This window comes from Amphiprion ocellaris, chromosome 13, assembly GCF_022539595.1.
Source record: "Amphiprion ocellaris isolate individual 3 ecotype Okinawa chromosome 13, ASM2253959v1, whole genome shotgun sequence".
NCBI classification, from domain to species: Eukaryota; Metazoa; Chordata; class Actinopteri; family Pomacentridae; genus Amphiprion; species Amphiprion ocellaris.
In genome coordinates, this window is record NC_072778.1 from 17,997,959 (window position 1) to 18,022,896 (window position 24,938).

Genomic DNA, 24,938 nt, shown 5'->3' on the forward strand with positions numbered 1-24,938 from the left:
TTTTCAATGTATTCATTACAGATATTTGTGAAACTCGTTCCATTCATCACAGCCCACAATAGCAATATTTTATCTCACAAAGAAGTATACTTGCTTTACTCACATAGTTTCAGATTGTTCTGTAGCCACCATCGTTGGCCAGAGCAGGAAGAAAAGTAACACAGGTTCTCTTAAACTCTGTACGACGGCTGCTTGTGCCAATAATGATGGTTCTTTTCTTGTTGCCACCCACACCTGAACCGGGTGGGCGTTTGACAGTAATCTCACAAGAATGCACGCCAGTGAAGCATTCAGCACGAGGAACAAAAATCACATGCACACCAAAGACATAGCCTGGTCGGGCTGAAAACTCGTAACACAGTGTGGGTTAACCGATGATACTCGTGTGCTTCAAGCGTGTACACCCCCCCTAAAAAAGATGTGCCACATTCAGACACCTTCGACATTCTCCTTCAAACACTGCTATGGGCTTTGACAGAAGTAAAATAATAATAAAAAAAACTTTACTCCAATGCCCAGTCCAAAAAGACAAGCTTACAAACATACCTCCCTTTCTCTAATTCATTCTTTCTAAACATGGCAGTGGGTAAAAAACATGAACTGTACCTTTACAGAAATTTAACAAAAAAAATAGGAAGTCAATCAAAAAAAGAAAACTCATCTGCTTTCCTTACTTTTTTCAGAAAAGTGTATAAAATCTAAATCAATAGAAAAAGATAAAAACACGCTTGCTTTACGATGAATGGTCTCAAGGCAAAAACAAATTACACAGTCTCTGAATTTCAAAACAGTCCCTCCTTATTCTATTAAGTGGCTTATCGCATTTACAATTTCTGTTTATAAACATTTTTTTGTAAAAAATATTCCTACTTACTCTTTTCTGTCTTAAAAATAAAAAAGAATTGAGACTGGTTTGAAACTGTCCAGATCTACAACGTTGTTTTGTCTGGTGAAATAAATAAGCCCTTCCCTCGCTGCTCCTATTTGGCTGGCCATCTGTTAAAGGTATAACGTTGCTAGCATTGTGGTTGACTGAAAGACAAAACATTACAGAAAAGGAGAAACAAAATAAACACCAAAAGACGTACGATGAACTTTAAAGCTACAAACAGATTTTGCATAATGTCTCTAGCACAAACATTACAAGCGTACATTCCACAAAGATGCTTGTGCTGCAATCATGAGAATCAAAATTTCTTTGTGGCTTTCAAAAATTAAGCTCCAACATTTGCCACTTCAGGTGTCCACTGAAGGATCAGTATTCTCTTTAGATGATGAAAATTCCAGCAAGAACTTGTGAATGGCTGATGCAGCCATCAATGATAAACAGGCAACTGATTTAAAATCGCTTTCATGAATAATTACATACAGTACATCTGCCACCCTCATCAATAGTCATCTTCAGTACCTGACGATTTGACCCAATAATAATCTGTAAGATTTTATACAATTATATAAAACAATATTTAAAAAAAATATATTTATAAAACTAAAATGATACTGTCTTTATAAGTTGGATCCTTCCCTCCAATATTCTTATCAATAAACAAGCTGCGTGGTCCGTTCAGACGTGTCTATTGGTCAACTGTCCTAAAACCTCCCTCTTGAAATTTTACATCCATCAGATAAAGGCCATCCTTTCCTTAAGTGTCGGACACTGCTGTCAATACTCTGTGTGCTAATGTACCAAAGTAAAACAGCAAATCATTGAAAAGCTATGCATGTTCTATAGACGTATCTGTACCCAGCCGTGATGATAGTCACATCAGTCTATGGCTCACAAAGTGGAAAAATGGAGACGATTGATCCTGTGAAAAAATGAACCAGTGTCCCCAGTTACCATTTGTTCAAATCTGAAAGGCTGGCAGAGAACAATGGCCAGTGGCGTTACAAAGATAACAAAGTGAGTACCAGACAGGCCTGCTCCATTAGTCCATTGCAGCAGAAAACAGTCATTTTTTTAGGAGCCTGAAGTCATGAATAATATCCAGCTCTGGTAAGAGACAAGTGGAAGTTGTCCGGTGACTTTTCCCCCCCTCTTTGTAAAAGACCATGTGGGATGTTTGTCACTCAAACCGATATCTCATACGTGGTCCCTCCAACGCCGGTTACCTTCTTCACCCCTCCTCCTGGTTTGGATGTGGTGTGATTGGCCAAGACTGGGCGAGAGGTGGATCTGATTGGACAGCCATCCGGATGGGAAGGGCAGGAGTGAGGGAGTGGAGGGTAGATTAGGGATGAGGAGAGAAAGGAAGGTGGAGATGAGTGGTTCTACTTCAAAAATAAGCAGCAAGCACAAACAGCAAATGTTTCTCTACCTCTGATCTTATAAGGCATTTGGTAACTAAACTTAGTAAGGAAATGAAAAGGACACAAAAGACTACAGGACAGAAGTAAATAGCGTGATTAGGCACGAACTCAGAGCTAATCACATACTGGCATGCTTTTAACACGAATCCACACTTTCCAACAACCGAACCAACAAAACATCCACACAGACATTCAACTGTTTATCACTAAACAAGCACAAGACTGACTGTAAAGTATGAAGAAGGAAAAGGAAGACTCACACAGATCTGGTAAGAAGAGGAGGGCTGACACAAACCAGGAAGGAAGAGGAGGAGAAAAAGGAGGAGGAGGAGGAATAGTAGCTGGCTGACGGATCTGGTGGCGGATCACTACTCACTGTGGAGCCTGTTGCCCTCCTCCGACTCCTCCCCCTCCCAGCACAGTGCCTCCTCCTGCAGGCCGAGGCTTGTGCTGAGGCCCTGCCTCCCCGGTGTAAGACAGAGACTTGCCCAGGGAGAGGCCACGAGGTGGCGGGGAGACAGGGGGCTCCAGTGAGCGAGCCCCAGGGGAAGAGGATGAGGAGGAAGGGTTACGAGGGGCTCGGGAAGAAGAGAAGTCCTGGTTATGCTGAAGCAGGTGCTGGGTCTCAGGAGGCCCAGAGGAGGGAGGGGGGCTGACAGCACGCAGGTAGGCCCTATGGGGGGAGGAGAAAGTGGCAGAGCCCTGGAGCAGCTGCCCCTCCCTCTGCTGGGCGATCTGAGCTGAGAGGAAGGGCGACGTGTAGCCCTGCAGCGGGCTACTGGGAGACACCACCTCAGGCTGGCCTGTTATAGTCGCCGAGGGAAACGGAGCACGAGGCTTCTGCGGCGACAGCTCATGGGCGGCTGACTCAAACTCTGGGCTCTCAGATGGTGTCAGCAGGCTGTCGTAGGACAGGCTGCCATTCCGAGGTGTTTGATTGGCCAGGCTCTTGTAGCTGGTGTCTGTGGTGCCCTCTGATTGGAGCGTAGTCAGCGGGTTATGTGCAGTGTGTGCTGAGCGCAGGCTGGAGGAGCGTGAGCCGCCAGTGGACAGAACCAGAGAGGATGGGTAGGAGGTGTAGGAGCGCCCAGTCAGCGAGTAGCCTGACATGCCCCCTAACACCCCCCCAGCAGTCCCGCCAGGGCCTCCGGGGCCCTCACCCCTCTCCCCTCCCCCTCTGCGCACCCCTACACCTCCCCCTACCACTGTGGCCCCGTCCAGGCTGCTCGGCTCCGAGCGGTAGCTGGGCTGGCGACTGGACTGCAGGATGGAGGGAGATGGAGAGTCAAGACTCTCCCCACGGATCATCTGAGGAGAGGAAAGAAGAGAAGAAACAGACCAACAGCAGATAAAGAGGAGAGAGGGGGAGGAGGAGTGTGATGAAGATGAAAGCAGGAATGAAGAAGGGGGAAGAAATATGAAAATTACCACCTTACATCAGGAAGCAAAAACAGCACAGAAAATGTTGTCGTACAGATTCTAACAGAAAAAAAGAGTGGTGGGGAGAATTGGATGCTTGACCAGTGCTCTACTCCATCATCACACTACTGGACTGGAAACACTGACTGGTTTGAACAGGCACTGACACTGCATGTCAAAGACTGTGTGTCAACACATAAATGGAAATACAAATACATACAGTACATGAACTACACATTCCAGTCAATGCAGTCTCAGGGGGAAAGGACAGATCCACTCAAACACACAGAGACAGCCAAAGGGATACACACACACACTGAGACTTACTGATCGACCGATGGCCACTGAATGATCAATTTAAAGTAAAAACAAAAAAGAGGGGCATATATTAACCACAAAGGAAATTAGAAGGGGGAGGGCATAAGAGCCACCAGTCCATCTGCTACATTAAACTAAAGGATGTCCTTTATTCTGCTCTCCTTGCTTCTTTTGTGCAGTAAAGTTACCCACATCTGTCTGTATTTCTAAAATAAGCCTGCTATGTAATAATCAGCAAGATTTTGCATCCACATGTGTCTGTGTTTCAAATCAGGCAAAGGCATGCGATTAGCTTCACTCCCAGTTGATTGCTCTTCTAATACACAGTATGTACGTTGATGTTAATGTTACGTTAAGTCTGTATCCAGTACCTTGAGGTGTGTCTAAGGGTAAGTTAATGTGTACCTTATTCGGATGTGTGAGGGCCGTGTGATTCCTTCCTGGGCTGTTGTAGGGTGGTCGGTACTTGTACATCGATGGTGTAGGTGGAGCTTCAGTCAACAAGCTGCTCTCTGAGTGCCAAGACCCCAAAAACAACATTTGAACACACTTGTACCTGGGTTGCACTTCATGGTCAACACTTGATGCGAACATGTCCGATGTTATACCTGCAACTACCTGTGTTCACTTTTGTATTTGTATGTGTGTCTCACCCTCTGTGTCAGCACGAGGCAGGCCGGGGTAACGAAGCTCCGGCTTCGGAGGAGGTGGAGGCTCTGCATCAGCTGACTGGCTCTCCATCTGATCTAGACTGCTCTTGGACTGCAAAAGACATAGAAAAGTCAGTAGACATAAAATATATGGGTTTATTCAGACTAATAACACAACTAAATCAAAAATTCAATCATTGAACTGAATGATGAGGCTGCCTGACAGAGGACTACAGCAAGAAAAAAAAAGTCTATTATAACTCCTGAAGGTATAAAATCCTATTTAATTAACCACAGTGCAGTCTTGGCAAGTCATCAACCTGAAAAGTCATTGATGTATGCATACAATTTCTGGATCTTTGTCATCCTATATGCCTAAAGACAAAGAAAAAATAAGTTAAAAAGCAGTGTTTTCATACAATGTTTTATCAGATCTACATATTCCAAGTTTTGTAAACCTATCACAAACCTGACGAACAGCTTTGTCATGTTTAGACACACACTAGCACCTCTCAAAAACCACTTGTAATATGCAAAGCTGACACAAGAAGTACACATTCATTAGTTCACATCTTCATACACAACTGTTAACAGACACTGTGTACTTTTCTGCCATCAGTGAATTCTTCTCAAAGATTCACAATTTACATATTGAAATTATTTGTAGACAAGCAGCATACTAGCCATTGTCCATAACTTGTGTTTTTTCAAGATTCACAGACATGATGGAGATTTTCAAATATGGCCAACATGAACAGAACTGGAGAGATAAGAAAGTCTCATTTCATTTCTCGTAAGGTTTGCAAAATGACAACTGACACCAGCAGCTGAATTTGTAATAATGCATCATTGAACCTCATTCAAAACTGAAATTCTAACAAACATATGCAACAATTTTCCTTATCCCAAAACTGTATGTTTTCATTCCAGAATAATATTAAGTATAAAATCAAACAGTATACAACAGTAGTTTCTGAATAATACCATGAATGGACATGTCTGTGAGCGTTCTATATCCAGACGACATGCCTTTGTCGAATTTAGAAATAACTCACCCTGGTGCTGTGTCGGTCATTCTGGATGCCGTTGTCCAGGATTTTGGCTTCTAACTGGGCCTCAGTGAGAGGCGGTCTAAGAAATGGTGGCTGCACTTCCACTGCCTGTTGACTCCGCCACCGGCCCATGTATCTATAACATATGCATATGTTTAAATCCTATTTAAATTGATACAAGCATTAAAAAAAAAGGATTAGCGGAATATTGCTACCTTAACAAGCATAATTTAGCAGCAGAAACCACTCACACTCAAAACCTACGCTCATATATTCCACAAACTGAACAGACAAGTGAGAATAATAAAAGAAGAGAGTGGAAAAGTGGAAGCGGACAGAGAGCAATGGAAAGAAAGAGGCAGTGGAAAAAGACTAATTGTAGAACAGAGTGTTAAAGGAAGGAGGTAAATAGATGAGTGCAGACAAGAGAGGAACGCTGACCTGGGCGCCTGGGAGCTGCAGAGCACATGTGAAATATTCCTCAAGCAGCCGTTGGTGAAGGGGTTAACGCCTCCTCGAAACTTCCCTGTCACCTACGACGAGAAGGAGAGAAAAAAAAAAAACAATCATGCTTACTTTTACATACTTTTCAAGCCACGTGGATAACAACAAAATCAAGACAGCAGAGAAAAATGTGTCTAAATAAATTCAGTGATGCAGGATGTGATGCACGCAACCAGCTCTTGTATGTACCTGCTCATTTGTGGTCCTACCGCGGGCCACCAGCACTATGTGGAACCCAGTCAGGCCAGCCACTGGGACAAAAAACAGACCAGCCACACACATCACAGCCATACTGCGAGGAGAGGGTCAAGGAAATCCACAGTGAAACAAAATAAATGCAAAACAACATTCAGGTAAATATGACAATGTAAGCAACACAAGAAAAGGAAATCCCATAATGTGTTAAACGTTTTTATGACTGCAGAGCGCAAAGTGAAGGATACGTTACAGCAGCATGTGGCGTGTCAAGCTGCTGGCGGTGATGCAGGACATAAACCAAACCAAAGCCAAATACATCTATGATGTGGGTGGTGAGAGATAACAGGAAGAGGAAGAAATAGCGATAATTCCTCCGGCCAATACAGTTGTTCACCCAAGGACAATGGTGGTCAAAATCCTGAGAGAGAACAGGGCCAAAGGGCAAGAAGGTGTAAGTACCAGTAAAGTTATGACAGAGGGAAATAAGGAGGATAAGCAACAACCAGAATACATGAAAATCAGATGTCCACACAAAATCTTCCTCCTACATGCAAACATAGGAAACTAAGAATAGAACAGATCGAGGCTGAGCAGTCAAGGCACACAGTAGTTTGTAGAAGCTCACTGTGAAATTAGGACCTGCTATTAAAACCTAAAGACGCATCACACTGGCATATATACACCGATGATTTGTGCAGCGTTTCAGGGTTTTGTGGTTGAAGTCTTTTAGTCACTTGTAGATAATTTAATTATTATAAAGCCATGGTTGTGTTCAATTGACATTCAAATAATAGGTGACAAATATAAAAATAATAGTATCAAGGCAACCTGAGAATAAAACAAGCAAAAATTAGCCAAGACAATTACACATCATTACCCAGTGCCATTAAATTCTCCTTTGTATGGACTTAATTTGGGATCACGATACAGAAAGTCCACCATGTTATGTTTGTATGTGTGTGTTTGTACCTCGACACAGTTGTCGCAGACTGAGCAGTGTGAGCAGCGCGGCGGGCGATAGAAGCGGCAGGTTGAGCACCACTTCATGCGCACCTGGATGCCTTTGATCTCCACTGTCTTATAGAGTGGAGCTCGGAAATCATCCTCTTTATCCTCATCCTCCTCCGCTACAGACAACAGACACACAAATAGAGACTGTATTCGCATCATAATAACTGATCATATGGTCTCCCTTCATTAGGTTATAATCAGCGACTGTTTCACGAATTTTCCAGAGGCTCATTGTCATTACTTATTTTCTGCCTTTTCAGTCATATTTTGCTCATCATGTGCACAAAAGCATTGCCTGTGCATTAGTACCATGTGATATGTAACTCTCTAGGGTAAAAACTCTACACCAACACAGATGACACTTTTACCTCTGGGGAAGACTCCAGGGTCCATGAAAGTGGCCATGCAGAAGTTGGCGAGGGTGAAGAGGAAGATCACAGCATTGTAGATGGGAATGACAGAGGAGAAATACTCTGACAACCATGGGCACCTGGGCAGTTTTAAAAGAGATGGAAACAAAATTACAGTTACGCAAGCATGCTGAAATCCCTGTAATTGTGGGCAACATACGGACAAGAAAATGGTCACTCCACGCTCCATAAGCAACTGCTGATGAGTCTTTGTGCAAGGCAATTTACCCCACAAAGAGCTCCACTGAAAATACTCAGTGGCTACGAATGAAATACTGTGATTGCAAATGACGAGCTCACAGGTGCAGCTGTGACAAACTGGGGGCAAATGTTGCTGAAAAGTGGGCAACTGTGTACAGTAAACTTTCTCTGAATCAATAAGGATTAAATAAACTACATAAACAGCAGCGCATCTTCAGTGGAAACATAATACAGCTGGATATTTACACAAGACCTTGGCAAACACACATATGTACCAAGATTATTAGTACAGCGACACACCTTTGTGTAAATCCATGTAGGCTGTGTGGCACAATGTTTATCTAATGTGAGAGTGTGTTTGCATATATGAGATAGACCAAGAAACACTCACGTGAAGCAGAAGAACAGGGTTGTGGATCCAACAAGGAAAGTGGTGGCTGCAGACACCGGAACATATCGGCTGGGTCGGAATGGACGGGGAGGAGCAGAGGCTGGGCCACCTACTCCCCCCCCAACCCCCCCACCACTGAAGCCCGGCATCAGAGACAGATAGAGGAAGACAGAGAGAGAGGTAGATATCTACTGTCTACCTACTGTAAAGGGACGCTTTACCAGTCAACACAGGGAATACAGTGTTTTTCTGGGAGGAGGGGCCATGACTATACACCGGACGAGAAAAACAACACTATGCAAACCAGCAACTGAAAGGAAACATGAGGGATTTTCTGTGTGCAGACTCTGAATATCTCCCAGCAATAATTTAATCACAAAAAATCAGAGGGTGTTTTTATATAGCAATATACAGCTCTACTTGCATGTGCACGGCTGTCACGTAAATATTTAATTTGTATGCATAATCTTAATAGAAGCTTACAAAAGCAAAACCATACAAGAGCAATGTGATACAAAAATACATGTAGGTAATTTCATAAATATTTTTGTATGGCTTAAACTGTATTTGGTACAACAATATAAATAAATCTAAGCTTTAACTGCTCCTTGGCACCAGTGCAATTGTAACACTGCTGTGCATGTACACAAAAGAACAGACAGTTGTGCACACAATCAATGCTGGAGCAATCTAGGTTTCTCTCCACTACTGTAACTCAGTGTTTACATTACTCGAGTTGTGATTATCCCCCTCAAAGAAAATGAATATAGAAAGAAAACACAGAAAATTAAAGAGGTAGTGGGTGGATAGCCAGCAGGCCAAGAGCAGAAGCACATGGAGTAGAACAGGCAGAGGATTGAGAGCAGCAGCTGCTGATGACTTCTGTGATAGTCCCGAGAGGGCTTATTTAGGCACTGGGTGGGTGGAAGAAACTGAGGATGACGGCAGGAGGGACAGTTCCAGCATTTCAAACTAAGTCAGCAGGGGAAAACAACCAAACAAACAAATGTACTTTTAAACCAGTTGTGGGAAGCTGCTTAACATCAAAAAAGTCCAGCTGGAATTTAGTTTTTAAAAAGCTACTAAAAAAAAGAAAACACAAAACAAAAGACGTCCAGCCTTGTCTTTGCAAATAAAATAGGTCCAATAGCTGAACAGAGACCCCTGGATCTCTTCAGACCCTTGTCTTCAGTCTTTGTGTCAATATGGGGATAAAATCAACTCATTCCGTAAAGAAGCCCCGAGTATGTCACCAAGGTGTAACCGCACTTGGCTGGATCTGGGTGTAGCTTGCTCTCCCACCTCCAAATTCTCTGCAGATAGATCTCCTTTCCCATTTTGCACCTCTTAAAGAAAGCCATTTGCAGCATGGATGTTCTTATGTAGTCTGACACATTTTAGTCCTTTTTTATCTTTGGCTCCCCGTTTTCTTTCACCCTTTGGCTTTGTGGGTAAGCTCCGGGGTGTCCCTGTTAAATAAAAATAAAACATAAATAAATAAAGCAAAAAAACATAAGTGGACAAAATTATGTGGCAAACAATTAGCTGAAAATAGTATTTTACTAAAATAATTGCCCTTGGATTTGACAGGCAATACATTTTAAAACACGAAAACAATATATTCTCCAGTTAATATATCAAAATTCGTTAGGTGTTTGAAAAAATTTAATTTTGGTATCTAGTAGGGCTAACAAATATACAACAGGTAAAAAGACATATTGCAATTATTTTGACAGCAATGTAGTAGTGCAATAGGACTCTCAATTTTAGTGGGAATGATATCTTTTTATGTCTTTTTCTCACATAGCCAGACCACTCGCTAGTCCTGGCGCAGTACTGCGCAGAACGGTCTGACTGCACGTCATTCTGATTCTGTTATAGCGGACAAAACTCTCTCGCATGTTTGCATTTCTTTAAACCCATCACATCATGTTGGGTGGTACTAAGCCTACAATGCAGTGACAATAGCCTCTAAAAATAGTTACAGGGGAATTGCTTTGGTGGAACATTTGCACGCAGGTAGGGGAACATTTTCATTAAAATGGCTAATTTACCGAGAAATTAAAAACCAGCAATGTCGCTGTATTGCACGATCCAAAGACTTGACATTTTCAGAGTGGTAGATTGCTGCTTAGAGGTTACTGTGGGTGCCCATAGTAAAGAGGATTTTGAAAATGTTAACATGCTGCAGATAGCAGAACAGGACAATAAAATTTTTGCTGCTGTCTGTATCTCTGTAGCACCACACTGCTTTATTTATAATGGTATGTCGTGACAAATTTTACCTTGCCATCTGGATGTTGCACTTTGACATCCTGCGGTTTCGGTAATATTTCAATTAACTGTTCCGCCCAAGCGTTTGGCATTATTTAATTTAGATAAAGTTGATTATTAGCTAGTTAATTACATATAATGGGTAACACAAGTATCTACAATGATAGTATAATAACATCATAAAGTATGAAAATTTCCATGTTTAATATAGTATGTAAACTCTCAGCAAAAACTTAATTTCCTTAGTAGGTCAGATAACTGCCCTAATTAAATTATCTGACAAAAGCAAAGGTTTCACTCTGATTTCACAACAATTAGACTGACTAACAAAGCCCTTGTTCTCCTAAAACCAGTGTATGACACTGTGTGAGTGTGCACTTTTCACCATTACTCATAACAGAGTCGTTCAACAGCCTGCTGCTCTTCAACACACAGCTGTCACTTCAATGCCCTCAGGTGGTCAAAGGAAACACTTGCCCCGTTGGAAATTTAAAACACTATTGAGACAACCGTCTGTGACGAGCCTTGACGCCTTTGACACTCACATCACGCTAATTTCCCTCATCTCCTGATGAAAAACAACTCCGTGAACACACCGAGAACGGATCTGGAGTAACAGTGTAATCTGATAGCTTGGACACACCCCTCTTTTCAACGATCATCCGCGTTAACAAATAAAGAGCTGTAGTCGAGACAGAGTGTTAGTCTGCTTGTTGTTAATCATCTCATCTGCCCCACAACAAATCCCCCCGACTATAATGGATGTTAATCCTAAAATCTCCGTGTCCAGCCTTGCCTGTCATGTCACCACAACAATCTACACCTCGCAAGCTACACCATTAAGTGGCCGGTCGTGCAAATTTAATCCATGTACCGAGCGATATGGACACACTGACAGCTGTTCTCTGATATCCTGTTTTAATCTATACCACAAGAATTGGCCATAATTTCATTTTTGAGTGCTACGTTAAGAGGCAATAAACAGCAGGCCAGGGCAGTCCTAGGATTCAGTGAAGACAACTAACGTTACCATAATCTGCTTACTCCACTATGAACCTCATTACAATACACGTCACTGTTTTAAACTAACGAACACTGTAATGCTTCGATTCAAGCAAGCGATAGTAGGAGATTTAAATACGATCAATACTTAGTAATCACTCAGTGAGCTTTTACCTAGCCTCGAAAGTTTTTTTGCGACACTGCTTAGTCCTTTACCACAGCCAGAAGAGTTAGCTAGCGTCAGTTACCTGGCTAGCATGGGAGCTTTACTCTGACGGACTAGCGTTTACTGACGACTGACGAGATAACTGTAGCTATTTTCGGGTAAACCGTCGCCCCAAAGAACGAGTAAAACACGCACCTAATGTCGAAGAAGGGACCTGTCTTGTCTGTAGGGTGTGGGTCGTTTCGGTCCTCCTTGAGTTAGCCGCTAGCAAACTACTTAGCTCGCTTGCTAGGCCGACATCGGAATCCCGGAACTAGTCCGTCGTCCCTCAGGTGGGACGCGCAGCCAATCAAAGGCTGAGAGGGGTGTGGCCTAGTGAACAGCGTTAACACTGTGATGGTCTGAAAGTATTGGACTACTAAATAATAATGAGAAAAAGATTTCAACCTTTATTAAAATCTCAACAATAAAATCCTTACTTCTGAGCACTTTCCAAATTCCAAGTTACAGAGTGAGGAACAAGGCAGCAAAACAAACAAACAAAAAAAAAAAAACAAGTCATAAAACGATTTTTTTTTAAGTCAAACAAAAAACTAACAAACTACAAAAACACATAATGTCAGAAAAGGTAAAAGTCCCTTCTATCAGCTGGTTCTGAGTCTCACTGATCAGATAATATTTGACACTGATCAACCTCATACCAGCATTGCTCTTCAACCACTAATAAGTCAAAGTATTACATTAACGAAAGATGCTTATTAGGAAATTTTGTAGAATCAAGCTGAAACTCAAAACAATCTCCATTGCTTTCTGGCCCTGAACTATGACTATAAATGTACAGAGTATCTCTTGATTTTCAGAGGTGCAAAGCAGAGACAGATCATGACCAAATACAAATTTAGTGATCACAGTTTAGACATAGACAAAGAATGACACAAGACCATCAACAGAGAAATTTTTTTGAGGTTGGGGCAAAAACAACACATACTTAAGTTTTTCTTTTCTTTTTTTAATTCTCGTGTTCTTTTTTCACCTTTTTTGTTTTATATTTCACTAAATAAATTGTATTTTTTTAAAATTTACTTTTTTACACTATTGTTGCCAATAAAACATATTGAATTCTTAAAGAAATGAATGACAAATGATGTTAAAACTCAAATAAAATAAGGAAAGGTTCTCCATTATAAGTATGCGTTAAGAGGGGAGAGTTTCCTGACTCAGTCAACCTGATTTCTTTGGACCGGCCCTTTCAGAGCCAGTTTCAGCGAAGCCCCAATGCGGTTACATTGTATTTTAGAAATATTTCTAAGAGGATAACAGTATTAAACAAGGTTTGTTGTGTGCTGCTTACAACTTAGATTACTGTCACACGAGACACCAAGGTTCTTTACAACAGGCTTGACATGATCCAAAAGGTGATGTCAGAATGTGTTTTTCATGTGCTGTGACCTGATGACAAGAATGTCTGTCTTGTCTGAGTTCAGCTGAAAAAAACTACACACCCTGAAATAATACACATATTTTACCAGCAACACATTTACAAAGAATTTTTCTTCAAATTGCTAATTTTAGCAATTTATTGCTAATACATTTTTGCAACGTGGGGGATTAACACTTAGGCATTTTCTTTTGCCATGCACTTTGAAAAATGGTGATATTTTTCTGGTTAGTGCTGTTGGTGTGGAGTAATTTGGTAAATGTAGCATATTTACAGCAATATATGTAGTTTTAGTACCTCACACTGTTTCTTCTCTGTGAAGTTTTCAATGCAGATCCCAGATGGTCATCTCAAACACCTACAGCATAGACACCTACAGTGAAGCTGCATGCTGCTGATAAAGCAAATGTTTAGAGCAGAAGCACATAAAATCAGAGTAAAGAATACTTACCAAAAATGACAGGACATTAATAAAACGACCGTTAAGTTTCTAGAAAAATGTAAGAATATTGGAAACAAAGGATTCAAAATAGTCTTAAGTTGCAAGAAATATGCACAAAGAAGGAATGTACCAAATAATATTTAAACCAATGTGTTTCCTATGTTTATTTTAATATCAGCGTGCTAATACATTTTGAGACTCATATTGCATTTATCAATATTACTTTATGCTGATAAGCTGTGTCCCACTTGTACTGTTCATATTGCCGTCATATTCAGAACATCGTTTAGAAAAATATAACCGCATGAGCCTAAAGAATGCTCCATGAGCTCTAGAGCTGTCAGGTGTTTACAAATCAAACATGCAATGAGATCCTATTGCGGTGCTGCCAAACTACCATACTGGTTCTGTGGCCTACAGGTTAGTGTCCTTTGCCTTACTTTTATCCAAACAGACACAATGAACACTACAGGATGTATTAAACAGGGAGGGAAGGGCAAGTATCCAACTTGACACACACATTTTAAAATATTGCTGGATGACAGTTTGTCAAAATATTTGAAAAACCTACTCTTTCTTCAGTAGTTAAAGTCATTAAATATTTTGGAATTTAAAAGTTTTTTTCCAGAATTGCATAAATATTAAGTTGTAAATATGCTCAGACACATAAATGTCTTTACATCACCAGCCCCTAATGTATTGGACATACGCTAATAAACATGACATTGGATTGTAAAATATACTGACGGTAGTATAATTAACACACAAACAAAATTTTTTACATTAAAAATTTATTACTCAAGAGAAGAACAGTGCTTATAAAACAGATGATCAAGAAAAATATTTCTATATTGATAAAAAATCCCATGCCACAGACATCTACACAGTATGATCTTTTGAATGGGGTATAAATTACACTGTTACCGCTTTCAATGTTAAAAAAAATCTGTGTAGTATTTACAGGGAAGAACATCTGAAAACAAAATCCAACAGAACTTCTCCCAAAAATGATTCTTCCCGAGTCCTCATCCCCAAGGTTTTGCCTCATTTCATATCCATGAAGCGGATGTCCATGATGAGCAGAGTATGTCTGGGCAGTGGCCTGGGTGCTGGAGACAGAACTTTCATCACCTGGGCCTGAGTGTCTACATAAGTTACCACAATAAAACCACAGACTGGACTCTCCACTATACCCTTTCTAGCACCTTCCTCTCCATCCTCGGCACTGCTCACGCTCAGCACATGATAGGTGAGATCTCTGCCTGGAGTCACTGGCACCAGTTTCAGCTGCGTGTCATCCTGAGACATTCCCAGTGGCAAGCACGAGTCTGGGATGGACGGTGCCCCGATCTTGTAGATGCGGACGTCTGAGAAACGCACTTCAAAAGAAAAAGGGTAGAAGGTCACCCCCCGGAAGCCATAGAAATACTCGCGGATTTTCTCATCCCGAGCTTCCCGCCGGCACTCCTTGGAGCGTTCCACCACTCCCCCGGATTTGGGCAGGAGCACAACCCGCACAAAGTGAGGGAGGTCTCGCTTGAGTTCATTGTAGAGCCTCTCATGGTCCAACACCAGCACCACATCCACCTGAAAGGTTGAAGCACAGTGGACCAGAGCCTGGTATCCAGAGCCCTTCACCCAGCCACAGGTGTTGATGATACAGCCTCCCACACTGGCCTTCCTGTTCACTTCGCAGCGCTGAGAAAACACCTCGGCCAGGCATGACGTCAGCTTATTGATTAAATAAGATTAAAGCGGGCAGAGAAAAACAACATAAGTGATGACAGCAAAGAATAAATTTGTAGTTTTTAGTCATACTGTTATGTTAGAAAAGGTCTAGAATCTTTCTTTTCACCTTGTTGTAAAGTTTGATGTTGGTCCCTGGAGTGGTTGAGCCAAAGTGGTAGACCAAAGGAGCCTGGACTGAGAAACCCTCCTCTACGTCTGCAGGACGCTCGATGCACAGCGCTGACACTGTTCCAGGTACAGACACCTGAAGGAGCAGAATGTTTTTTTACACTTTATACGAGTAGCAAACACACAATGAAGGCCTAACTTGAGGCCTTCATTGTCTTTTACAACGTAAATTTAAGAGTAAAAATTCAAAACTGTTAGGGCATTACATGAACAAAACAATTCTGTCTCTGTTCTGCTATAACTCTCAGTATTAATTAGATTTCCTTTTGAGTTAAATCAATCTTTCATTTACAGTGGTCACATTTTTTTTTTCAATCAGTGAATCTGGGAAATAAAAGTACAGGCTGCAACTTAGGCAGCCTCGAGTGCACTATAGGCAGTAGTTGGGTAATATCAATATCACATTTCAAACAGCTTACAGTATAAACAGACAAGCTGGGTTTTTTTTTTATAAATTTTCAGCTGATTGCTTCATTTGATGGTGTATTACAAACATGAAGTACAAAACTACTCCTTCTGGAACGCTGCATTATAAAATCCTAAAACTGTACAAATGTCAATCAGTCCATTTATTTTTTAAACACTCCCCTCCCATATGAAGGAGAAACAATCACACATAACAAGCAGTAGACCAATGTCCTCAATTCTTGTCTTCTCATAAATACAGCAATGACTTGAAAGAGCACTAGTGTCAATGAACATGATAAGATAGTATACATTTCTTTATTTTTACTGTTACTAAAACCGAGTGCAGGAAAAATAAACACAAAATTTAGTTTTCTAGTATTTGTACATCTGACAAACAAAAAAAGTCATATGTTGCTTGATATATATTTAAGCACGCTGTAGTTTCAATTTGTATAAATCCAAGATGGTTCAGTCTGCACACAATGGTGAATAATCATGTAAGTAAAACCAAGTGCAATTTTAATATGTGTAGATTGGTCAATTGTTTACTATGACAACTCCAGTTTATCTTACCCCACTCTGTCCCACATCCAGCTCCACCAGTGTTGGCCGCCTGCCAACCCTCACTGCATAGCTGAGAAGCAGCCGGCAGACTGTCGACTTCCCCACGTCTGTAGGTCCCACCACCATCACCTGAGGGTCGATTAATTATTCAACGTTAGTGTAAAATGCATTTACTGGGATCTGTCAAGCTGACAAATACAGGCCCTGAAAGCAGTAGTTCCTTAATCAAACGTACCCTCGGCCCCCTCTCATTGTCCCGCTCGGCTTGTTTTCTCATCTGTTCCAGGGCAGCGTGTGTGTTCAGGTAGAGTAGCATGGGTGTATCCTTGGACACATAAGCCACCTGTGGTGATGATAGAGACTCTGGTTATTTAAGCGTTTTATTAATTAAATTAAACTCACATAACCATGCAGTGTTAAAGTGATACTATTTTATATTCCATTGTTAAATTATACTCAGAACAGACACATTTAAACTTTCAAAAATTTGCTCACACTCTCATCCAAGTTCTCACCTCTGGCTTCCCATAAAGATTCACACTGCAACCTTGCCAGGTGAAAACTGCAATTTTGGAGCCAGGTCCAAATGTGTACTTCTTGTTGCGGTTCAGCTCTGAGCCAAAAACCTCAGCCATTCCTGTCAGGAGTTCCAGCTCCAGTTGCTCTGCTGCCTCCCCTGCCTCAACCTCAAATCGGAGTTCAGTCTCCTTTTCCAGGTCATACCTGGTGCTGACTTTCCCAGGTGCTGGAACATCTTCACTTGTCTTCTCCACACTTTCTGTTGCCATGACTGACAAGAGAAATTCTAGGTTAATTATTTTGTGTGTGCCAATAACATCATATTGAAAGGAAAATGTTACATGTATACACTGTGTGGTACCACAACATTGTAAACTTCATCACAGTGTCTCAAGTATTGAAATACAAATTTAAAAGAATTTTCATTTAGCATAAAAAACATTTCTTTGTGAGCAATCACTGAATGTGTGTGAAAAACGTTACTAATATTAACAAATAAATGTCAAAAGTTGAGTAACAAAGTTGAAAAAGCTGCATTTGACCTGTATTCAACTATGACATCTATTCTATAAATAAATGGGGACAAATGGCAGTGAGCATATTAAACACGTAGTAAAATAAATGAGCACACAATTAATTATAACGCTGCCATACAATAAAATGGCACCTGCTATGCTTCAAAATATCATTTCTACTGTTTATGTGGTGTATGAATAATGTGAACAAAATGTAAAGGTTTAGTTAGTCATACACATACAGTTAAAGAACCACAAATATATATAGTATAAAATAATGATAATTATGTTCAGTTCTACAGTTGTATGTAATTACTGTAATTAAGGTTTTCTGCTGAAGTCTCTTCTTTTGGGGTTTCCTGACCTCCTTCTTTGGGGTCAATTGTTAAATTAATCACTATTTAGACAATCACCTGAATAGTGTGTGCAGTTCAGTTGAATTAAAGTATAATTCTCTCATTCTGGCCCCTAAATGTAAATATTTTCTGGTTTCTCCACTCCTCCGTGACAGTAAAATTAATGTCCTTGGGTTGTCGACAAAACAAGTCATTTGTCATCTTGGACTTTGGGAAACACTGACGTACATTTTTTTTTTTTTTTTTTTACCATTTGACCAAACAACTGATCGATTTGTCAAGAAAATAATCACCAAATAATTTCACACTGAAAATAATCGTTAGTTGTAGTCATATTGGGATTACAGTTAAAAATTGGTTGTATTTATGTGTAACACAGTAAACTGGTTGTGGTTAAGCACTGCAAAAAACAACTAGGGTCAAGGTAAAAGTAAAGCAAAAGCATAACACATCCATGAAACGTGTCGAGGACTAGATTGCAGCACAACACAGGCAAACACACAAGCTAGCCGTTAGCAGGCCGTCGCTAATTTAGAATAACTGATTGGGAAAAGAGCGGAACGACTGCGTTTAAACGCTCCAAACAACACTTAACGCCTCTCGTGTTATCTGAAAAAATGTTTACGAATTGACTATTTTGAATGTATAATACTTACGGGTTAATTTCGATCCTTACTATAGAACGAAAAGAAGCTCACTTCTCATGAGGAGCCGCTGCCGTGAACAGTCGCGTGATGATGAGGTCACTGCCTCGATAGCCAATAATATTCAACATAAGCTTCAGCTTTGTTTACAGTAACTGTCAGTCGCTGGAATTATACTGTTATTTAACAAGACGATCGTAAAGTACTGTTACAAGAGTTTCTAGACAGTTTCGATGTGGAAATGCTCTGCCATGTTGTTGACAGCTTATTTCACTCGTGTCTTCTAGCGCCTTGATGACATCAACAGGGTAAACAACTTGATTTCCCTGGAGGGCTTTTTAAGAGCTTTAAGGAAATTAAGCGTTATGTTTTGAGAGAACATATGGTATTATCAAATCATTCATCAAAACGTTTCTCTGTAACTCTTCTCTACACTTAACATAAATGCATGAAAAAGTTTTTTTGGACAGTACTACAACATAGTAAACAACACATTGTTAGTGCCTCAAATACTGCAATACTTAAAGAAATGCAATTAAAGAGCATTTCTATTCAGCATCACAAACATTCTTAATGAAAGAAATCACTCACACAAAATCTGTTTTTTACCTTTATTCAAAAATTCCTTCCAGGACTCCTCTCCACACTTCAATGCAAATCCTTCATGACACTAATATTTGCTTGGCAAGAGGAAAGAAACATCCACACAATAACTACAAAACTACTGATCAAAACAGATAAAAATTTACAATAAACCTTTGAGAAATACAAGAGAACAAACATGAAAAAAGCAGGAATGTACATCTGACAAATGTATAGGCTCAAAGATGCTCCACTAGGTGTCACCATGTATCCAGCAGATGCCAGCAGTTGGCGCTGGGCTCATCAGAGGAGGGACTGAGAACATCTCCTTGGTCACTCCTCATCATTTTGCTTCCAACAGCCACATCTCCTCAATGCATGGCTGCAAATAAACAAGAAAAGGTCTGTTAGATCAAATTTGTAGAATGCTTAATGTGGCTAATTAAGTTTTGATTTAGTCAAGTAAAAACAACAGTTTACCTAAAAACCTGATTCAAATAAGTGTCCCAGTTAACATTTAGTTGTATGGAACCTGATGAACTTTAAAGGGATACAAGCCAGCTGTGACTGGTGCTATATTTTCACACTAGGAGGTGTTATCTTGTTCCATAAAGGAGGGATTTAGAACTGCAGTCCACTTAGGGTGGACAAAGTGCCAATACCTTCATAATGTGATGCATAACTCTATGAAAACATTGAATACACAGTATATCAGGGTACAATGAATCCAGGAAAATATTTAACAGCATCAGCTGTGTACACAGTATCCTAACAGATTGTGGTAAAAATAATCCATGACAACAAAGTGCTGAACAAAGTGTACACTGAACAAGCAAACATTTCTGTAGTCTGCCTTCTCTGCATTTCAAATATTTTACAAAACCCAAGCATAAAGAAATTGGTCATTTAAAGAATTTCATGGATTTGTAGTAAAAACACCATAAGGTTACAGAAATTGTAATTGTTTTATACATTTTTTAAAAACCTAAGTAAACTTTGGTCCATAAATCAGGCAGGCACCGATGAATGATATTAAACTTCCCTTGTATACAATTTTAACACAGTCAACAACCTAAACGACAGTGGCATTTCAAAACCAAGCTCAGCATAGTCTGTTTCTGTTTTTCTCAACAGTGTATTAGTACAGAATTTAACCCCATTTTGCCTTCAGAACTGGTGTAATTCTTTGTGGCATATATTAAAAGACGGTGCTGGAAACATAACAAAACTAGAAAAGCCCTCAGAGAGCGCAGCACTCCAACAAAACTGTTAATTCCCCCATATGGCATTGTCAGAAATGCAGTATTTTTTTTTTCCACGGCAACATAGAATGTGGCCATCTAATATAGATGTACCCACAAACAAAATGATCTTGCGCTGAGCACAGACGTGTTATGCATGTGTACGGATACCGAATTGCATGACCTAAATTTGTAGCGGGTGGCGGGAATTGATGGGACTCTGAAATACCCCCACAATTTAATCAATTGTTCCTTGTGTCATTTCTGACCTTCCCTGAAAACTTCATCCAAATCTGTTAGTTCGTTTTTGAGTAATGTTGCTAACAGAAAGACAAACAGATCATACAGTCTATGAAACAGATGAACAAACTAACGCCGATTGTCACATAACTCTGCTGCGTTCCTTTGCAGACTAATAACCCCTACAGCATTAAACCACTACGACCAGCCTAAGCTGTTAATACACGACAGGATGGATGTCCGATTTCATACTGTTTACACTGAATTATGGACCCCAACATCTGATTGTCACAGCAGAAATTAGGTCTCATCCGACCAGGTAGCATTTCTCCAATCTTCTATTATTTCATTTTAGTGATTCCTTGCAAATTGTAGCCTCAGTTTACTGTTCTTAGCAAATATAAGCCACACCCAGTGCGGTCTTCTGCTGCTTCAAGCCATTTCCTTCAAGGTTTGATGTGTTCTGTATTCAGACATGCTGTTTTGCATATCATGATTAGACTGAGCAGATATTTGATTTGGTGTTGCCTTTCTATCAGCCTAAATCAGTCTTGTCGTTCTTCTCTGACCTTTGCCGTTAGCGAGACATGTTCTGAAAACCCTCCAGATGGCAGTGTGTGAAAATCCCAGTAGACCATCAGTTTCTGAAAAACTCTGACCAGCCAATATGAAACCAACAACAATATTATGCACAAAGTCACTTCAGTCATCTATGTTCTCATTTCTAATGGCTGGTTTGAACTTCAGTAGAACCTTATGATCATATATCTACGTACGAACATGCAATGAGTTTCTACCACATAATTGGCTGCTTAGATATTTGCTTTAACAAACTTTCAAATATGTGTATCTAATTGCTGGTGAGTGCACGTCTGGTTCCCTTTAATAAAGTTTTACAGAGCAAATACTGAAACTTTCATTGTACTCATTTTTAACTACAGCTGTATTTATTACAATTTCTGTGCAAACTTGCTGAATATTATATGTAGTGTTTCCTGTATTAGAAAATATTGTTCTGTTCAAAAGCATTTACAAACCTTCACTGGGCATCTACTCAGCCTTCAGAGCCTCCTGTAGAGCAGCAACTACAACATCGGGTTGAGGGAACTTCAGCTTACGAGGTGGACCCTTCTTTATTCCAGTCCACAGAGACGTTTCTTTAGGAATGGAACACAGAACAACAGTGTCACTTGGAGGAACAATACAGAAAATAAACAATAACTTGTTACGTACCATTTGCTTTACAAAACCATCTATACGATAAAATGCTTTGAGGACAAATTAAGATATGTTGACACTTGTACAAAACAAAGGGCCAAAGCTGTAAAACTCACTAAAGAACAAAATAATTAAAAGTAAAATACAATAACAGAGTCAGTGAGACTTGGCAAGAATGATGGTCTTCCCCGAGGACACCTAATGGCAGAGTTATTCTTGGGTTTGCCTTTCTATCATTCTCACCTTTGCCTCCGTCCAGCAGAGTGACCTCAAAGCTGTTCCTGCGGGGTTTCTCAGGGTTGAGGACCACCGTCAGATCAGGGCGGGCAGCCAGGAGGGCAGATTTCACCTCCTCAGCGTTACGCCCATACACTCGTCAGCTTTTACTGCCAGAAATAACAGATCAACCATGAGGTGGACATCTGTGCAGGCCACTCAAAGTCATCCAGGCGATAGTCCATTTATGTCAAGGATACATACACTTACACCAGCACTATGATTAAGCACTACTTCTGTTGCACAGTTTTTTGAGGGAAATTATTGTCTTTACTTATTTGGCAAAAGAACAACTGAAAAACAAGTGGAGACAACTTAAAAAGCACTTAAATGAGCATTCATGCAACACAGGTATAGGAGCTTGTTAATGCCAAAACATGAACTCATACAATAAAGGCTGGATTACATATCAGTCATCACTGAATACTGACACTTTTTTTAAACATTTATAGTCTGTTGTTGTTCTAAGTTGTTGTAAAATGTTCATCTACTGCTGAAGAGCACATCTTTCTGCAGATTTGAACAGGTAGGGTTCAGAGTGAAGTGTAAAAATAATCACTTTATAGATCAAGAATTAAACCAAATTCATGAATTACCATTGGCATTTCAGTCATTTTTAAATTAGAAACACTGCTCACTCTCTGGTGATATTTTATTTTTATCCTGTACACTGAATTTACCTCAGCTACAGCTTAGATTATTTTTTGTAGACCAAAAGATTAACAGATGTAATTCCCTGATCAATGACAAAAACTGTTCATCACAGTTGTATACAAAACATATCGTCCGTTTGTAAAATATTGCATTCTAATAGAGTAAACTGCACACCATTAGATGCTTCACAGTGACTGAATAGTAAATTTCTTTTCACATTTAAAACTGTATTTGTAGGAATATTAGATTCACAAATAATGTATGAATTAAAATGGCCTTTCCTCATAATTAATACATTTAAAATATCAAAAGTCATACATTTTATTGATCCCTCAACATGGAAATTCACATGTTACAGCACCTGGATACAGATGAAGCATCAAAGGAGCAGCACAAGAAATTACCAAAGTACAATGGGGCGACAAAATAAAGATATAATAATAAAAGTCTCATAGAGACAATACACCAGGCATGATGAATCTACATATGGATATGTACATATATGATATAGTGAATTTTCATATGTATAGGAACAGCTATAACATGATGAGTTAACATATGAATATGTACACATATGACTTAAAGAATTTACATATGTACAGGTTTGGCATGGAGATGTGATGATAATGTGCCCACAATTCTGTTATTGTCATAAGAATCGTTACTGGGGAAAGATCAGTGTTAACCATGATGGTATTACACATGGAGAGCTGTAAGAGAACAGTTTTATATCTTGTTGATCGATCTGGAAGAGCTTCAGAGACTTCTGATACTTAAGATTAGATAAGATAATCCTTTATTGTTCCCCACGCCAGGAGAAATTTCCATTGTTAGAGCAGCAACATCTTTCAAAGCAGCACTCAACATATGTACAGTAATAATAATAATTATAATAACAATAATATGTACACTATATACAAGAATGAAGAATGAAAAATTAATACAGTATTACTGCACTATAAATGACAGCTACTCATTTATAGTTTTTAACATAAAAACTTTATTTTAACATAAAGTGGTAAATAAAAAAGTTAACCACTTCATAATAAAGTCTTCGTTTAGTAAAGAAGTACTTCCGTTAACACGGACTATGATGTGATTGAAGTACTCACCAGTGTTCAATGACCACCCTTTGGCCCTCCAGGCTGTTCTCCTCTCCTCTGTCCTCCTCCTCCTCCACAGATGGCTGCTCTTCCTCAGGCTGAACTTCCGCTTTACGCTTCGTCCCTCGACGACCTAAAAACACACGTGTTGTTTCATAACAGAGGTGAGCTTTAAATACCTCCTCATTAAAAAGTATTTTATCATTTAACTTTAAATAATTCAGTGGGGGTGCTCAGCCGCCCAGTGCTACAGTAAATGCCAACGACTCCCTGTGACTGATGTCAGAATTGTTTTTTACCAAGAACTACATTCCTCAAGTTTGGATGCTTTGCTCAGCTGTTAGCCATGAAGCTAACTAACGTTAAGTGCACAGCAGCTTATTGTAGAGTCTAAACAAAACATGACCGCTGTAACAGGTGATTTAACACACTGTGTCTGTATATCAGTTGGAAGTAAAACGCACTGCAGCGCTACAGTGTAGCTAACATCCACGGTTGTGTTAATAACATACAAACTACACACCCACCTGCTTTAGACGCCATTGTTGTTACTAAACTTTGGCGCGCATGTCGACTGTACCACTATATTCGGCAAAGGGGGGGGGGTTTCATCATGGTGGACGAAACCATTAATACAAAGCTTTGAAATATCACCACCAGTAACATTTCTGGTTGTTTGTTTATTGGTACTTAAATGTTTTTAGTATCGGGCGTCGCAACACGCATCTTTATTTTAAATACATTTACTGCAAAATGTAACTATGCAGAATATTTATCATGCATGCTGTGAATACGTGGGTCCAGTTCACTATGATACCATCACAGAAAATACAGATTCAGACGATTTCTGTGACTATATTAATATGATATGCTACACTATTTAATTTGGGAATGATTGTTCTAGATTCCTGTGTT

The 24,938-nt window shown here is 40.0% G+C and overlaps 3 protein-coding genes across 5 annotated transcripts; all 3 read right to left on the reverse strand.

The window, feature by feature from the left end:
- Positions 1–42: 42 nt before the first annotated feature.
- On the reverse strand, positions 43–12,243 carry zdhhc5b (zinc finger DHHC-type palmitoyltransferase 5b). Of its 2 annotated transcripts, none has more exons than XR_002746823.3 (12): positions 12,102–12,243; positions 8,465–9,933; positions 7,831–7,952; positions 7,421–7,578; positions 6,697–6,869; positions 6,443–6,545; positions 6,191–6,282; positions 5,753–5,885; positions 4,701–4,809; positions 4,453–4,559; positions 2,571–3,618; positions 43–2,176 (listed from the first exon to the last, which is right to left on the reverse strand). XR_002746823.3 is itself a non-coding variant. In XM_023282186.3 (12 exons), exons 2-12 carry the CDS (start codon positions 8,611–8,613, stop codon positions 2,071–2,073), a joined length of 2,184 nt encoding a protein of 727 aa, XP_023137954.1. In that variant the 5' UTR covers positions 8,614–9,933; positions 12,102–12,243; the 3' UTR covers positions 43–2,070. The 2 variants fall into 2 exon arrangements, 1 of the variants encoding a protein (XP_023137954.1); XM_023282186.3 differs by having other exon boundaries at positions 2,687–3,618.
- Positions 12,244–14,648: 2,405 nt separating this feature from the next.
- clp1 (cleavage factor polyribonucleotide kinase subunit 1) lies at positions 14,649–18,835 on the reverse strand. Of its 2 annotated transcripts, none has more exons than XM_023282200.3 (6): positions 18,722–18,835; positions 17,191–17,465; positions 16,911–17,018; positions 16,685–16,804; positions 15,642–15,779; positions 14,649–15,517 (listed from the first exon to the last, which is right to left on the reverse strand). In XM_023282200.3, the coding sequence occupies exons 2-6, from the start codon at positions 17,461–17,463 to the stop codon at positions 14,831–14,833; spliced, it is 1,326 nt and encodes a 441-aa protein (XP_023137968.1). In that variant the 5' UTR covers positions 17,464–17,465; positions 18,722–18,835; the 3' UTR covers positions 14,649–14,830. The 2 variants fall into 2 exon arrangements, with proteins under 2 accessions (XP_023137968.1, XP_035809578.1); XM_035953685.2 differs by having other exon boundaries at positions 18,764–18,781.
- Positions 18,836–19,306: 471 nt separating this feature from the next.
- On the reverse strand, positions 19,307–24,614 carry selenoh (selenoprotein H). Its single transcript, XM_023282209.3, has 5 exons — positions 24,551–24,614; positions 24,033–24,156; positions 22,234–22,376; positions 21,810–21,929; positions 19,307–19,673 (listed from the first exon to the last, which is right to left on the reverse strand). The coding sequence occupies exons 1-4, from the start codon at positions 24,564–24,566 to the stop codon at positions 21,823–21,825; spliced, it is 390 nt and encodes a 129-aa protein (XP_023137977.1). The 5' UTR covers positions 24,567–24,614; the 3' UTR covers positions 19,307–19,673; positions 21,810–21,822.
- Positions 24,615–24,938: the final 324 nt, after the last annotated feature.

What these genes read in the sequence shown, in the direction of transcription:
- zdhhc5b (XM_023282186.3), bottom strand. Translation starts at nt 8,613, where the DNA reads ATGCCGGGCTTCAGTGGTGGGGGGGTTGGGGGGGGAGTAGGTGGCCCA. An exon ending in TGCAGCTCCCAGGCGCCCAG is followed by an intron (nt 5,886 to 6,190) that starts GTCAGCGTTCCT and finishes CATATGTTATAG; the next exon opens with ATACATGGGCCGGTGGCGGA. An exon ending in GCCTCGTGCTGACACAGAGG is followed by an intron (nt 4,560 to 4,700) that starts GTGAGACACACA and finishes CTTGGCACTCAG; the next exon opens with AGAGCAGCTTGTTGACTGAA.
- clp1 (XM_035953685.2), bottom strand. An exon ending in ACAATGAGAGGGGGCCGAGG is followed by an intron (nt 16,805 to 16,910) that starts GTACGTTTGATT and finishes ATCGACCCTCAG; the next exon opens with GTGATGGTGGTGGGACCTAC. An exon ending in TGGATGTGGGACAGAGTGGG is followed by an intron (nt 15,780 to 16,684) that starts GTAAGATAAACT and finishes CTGCTCCTTCAG; the next exon opens with GTGTCTGTACCTGGAACAGT.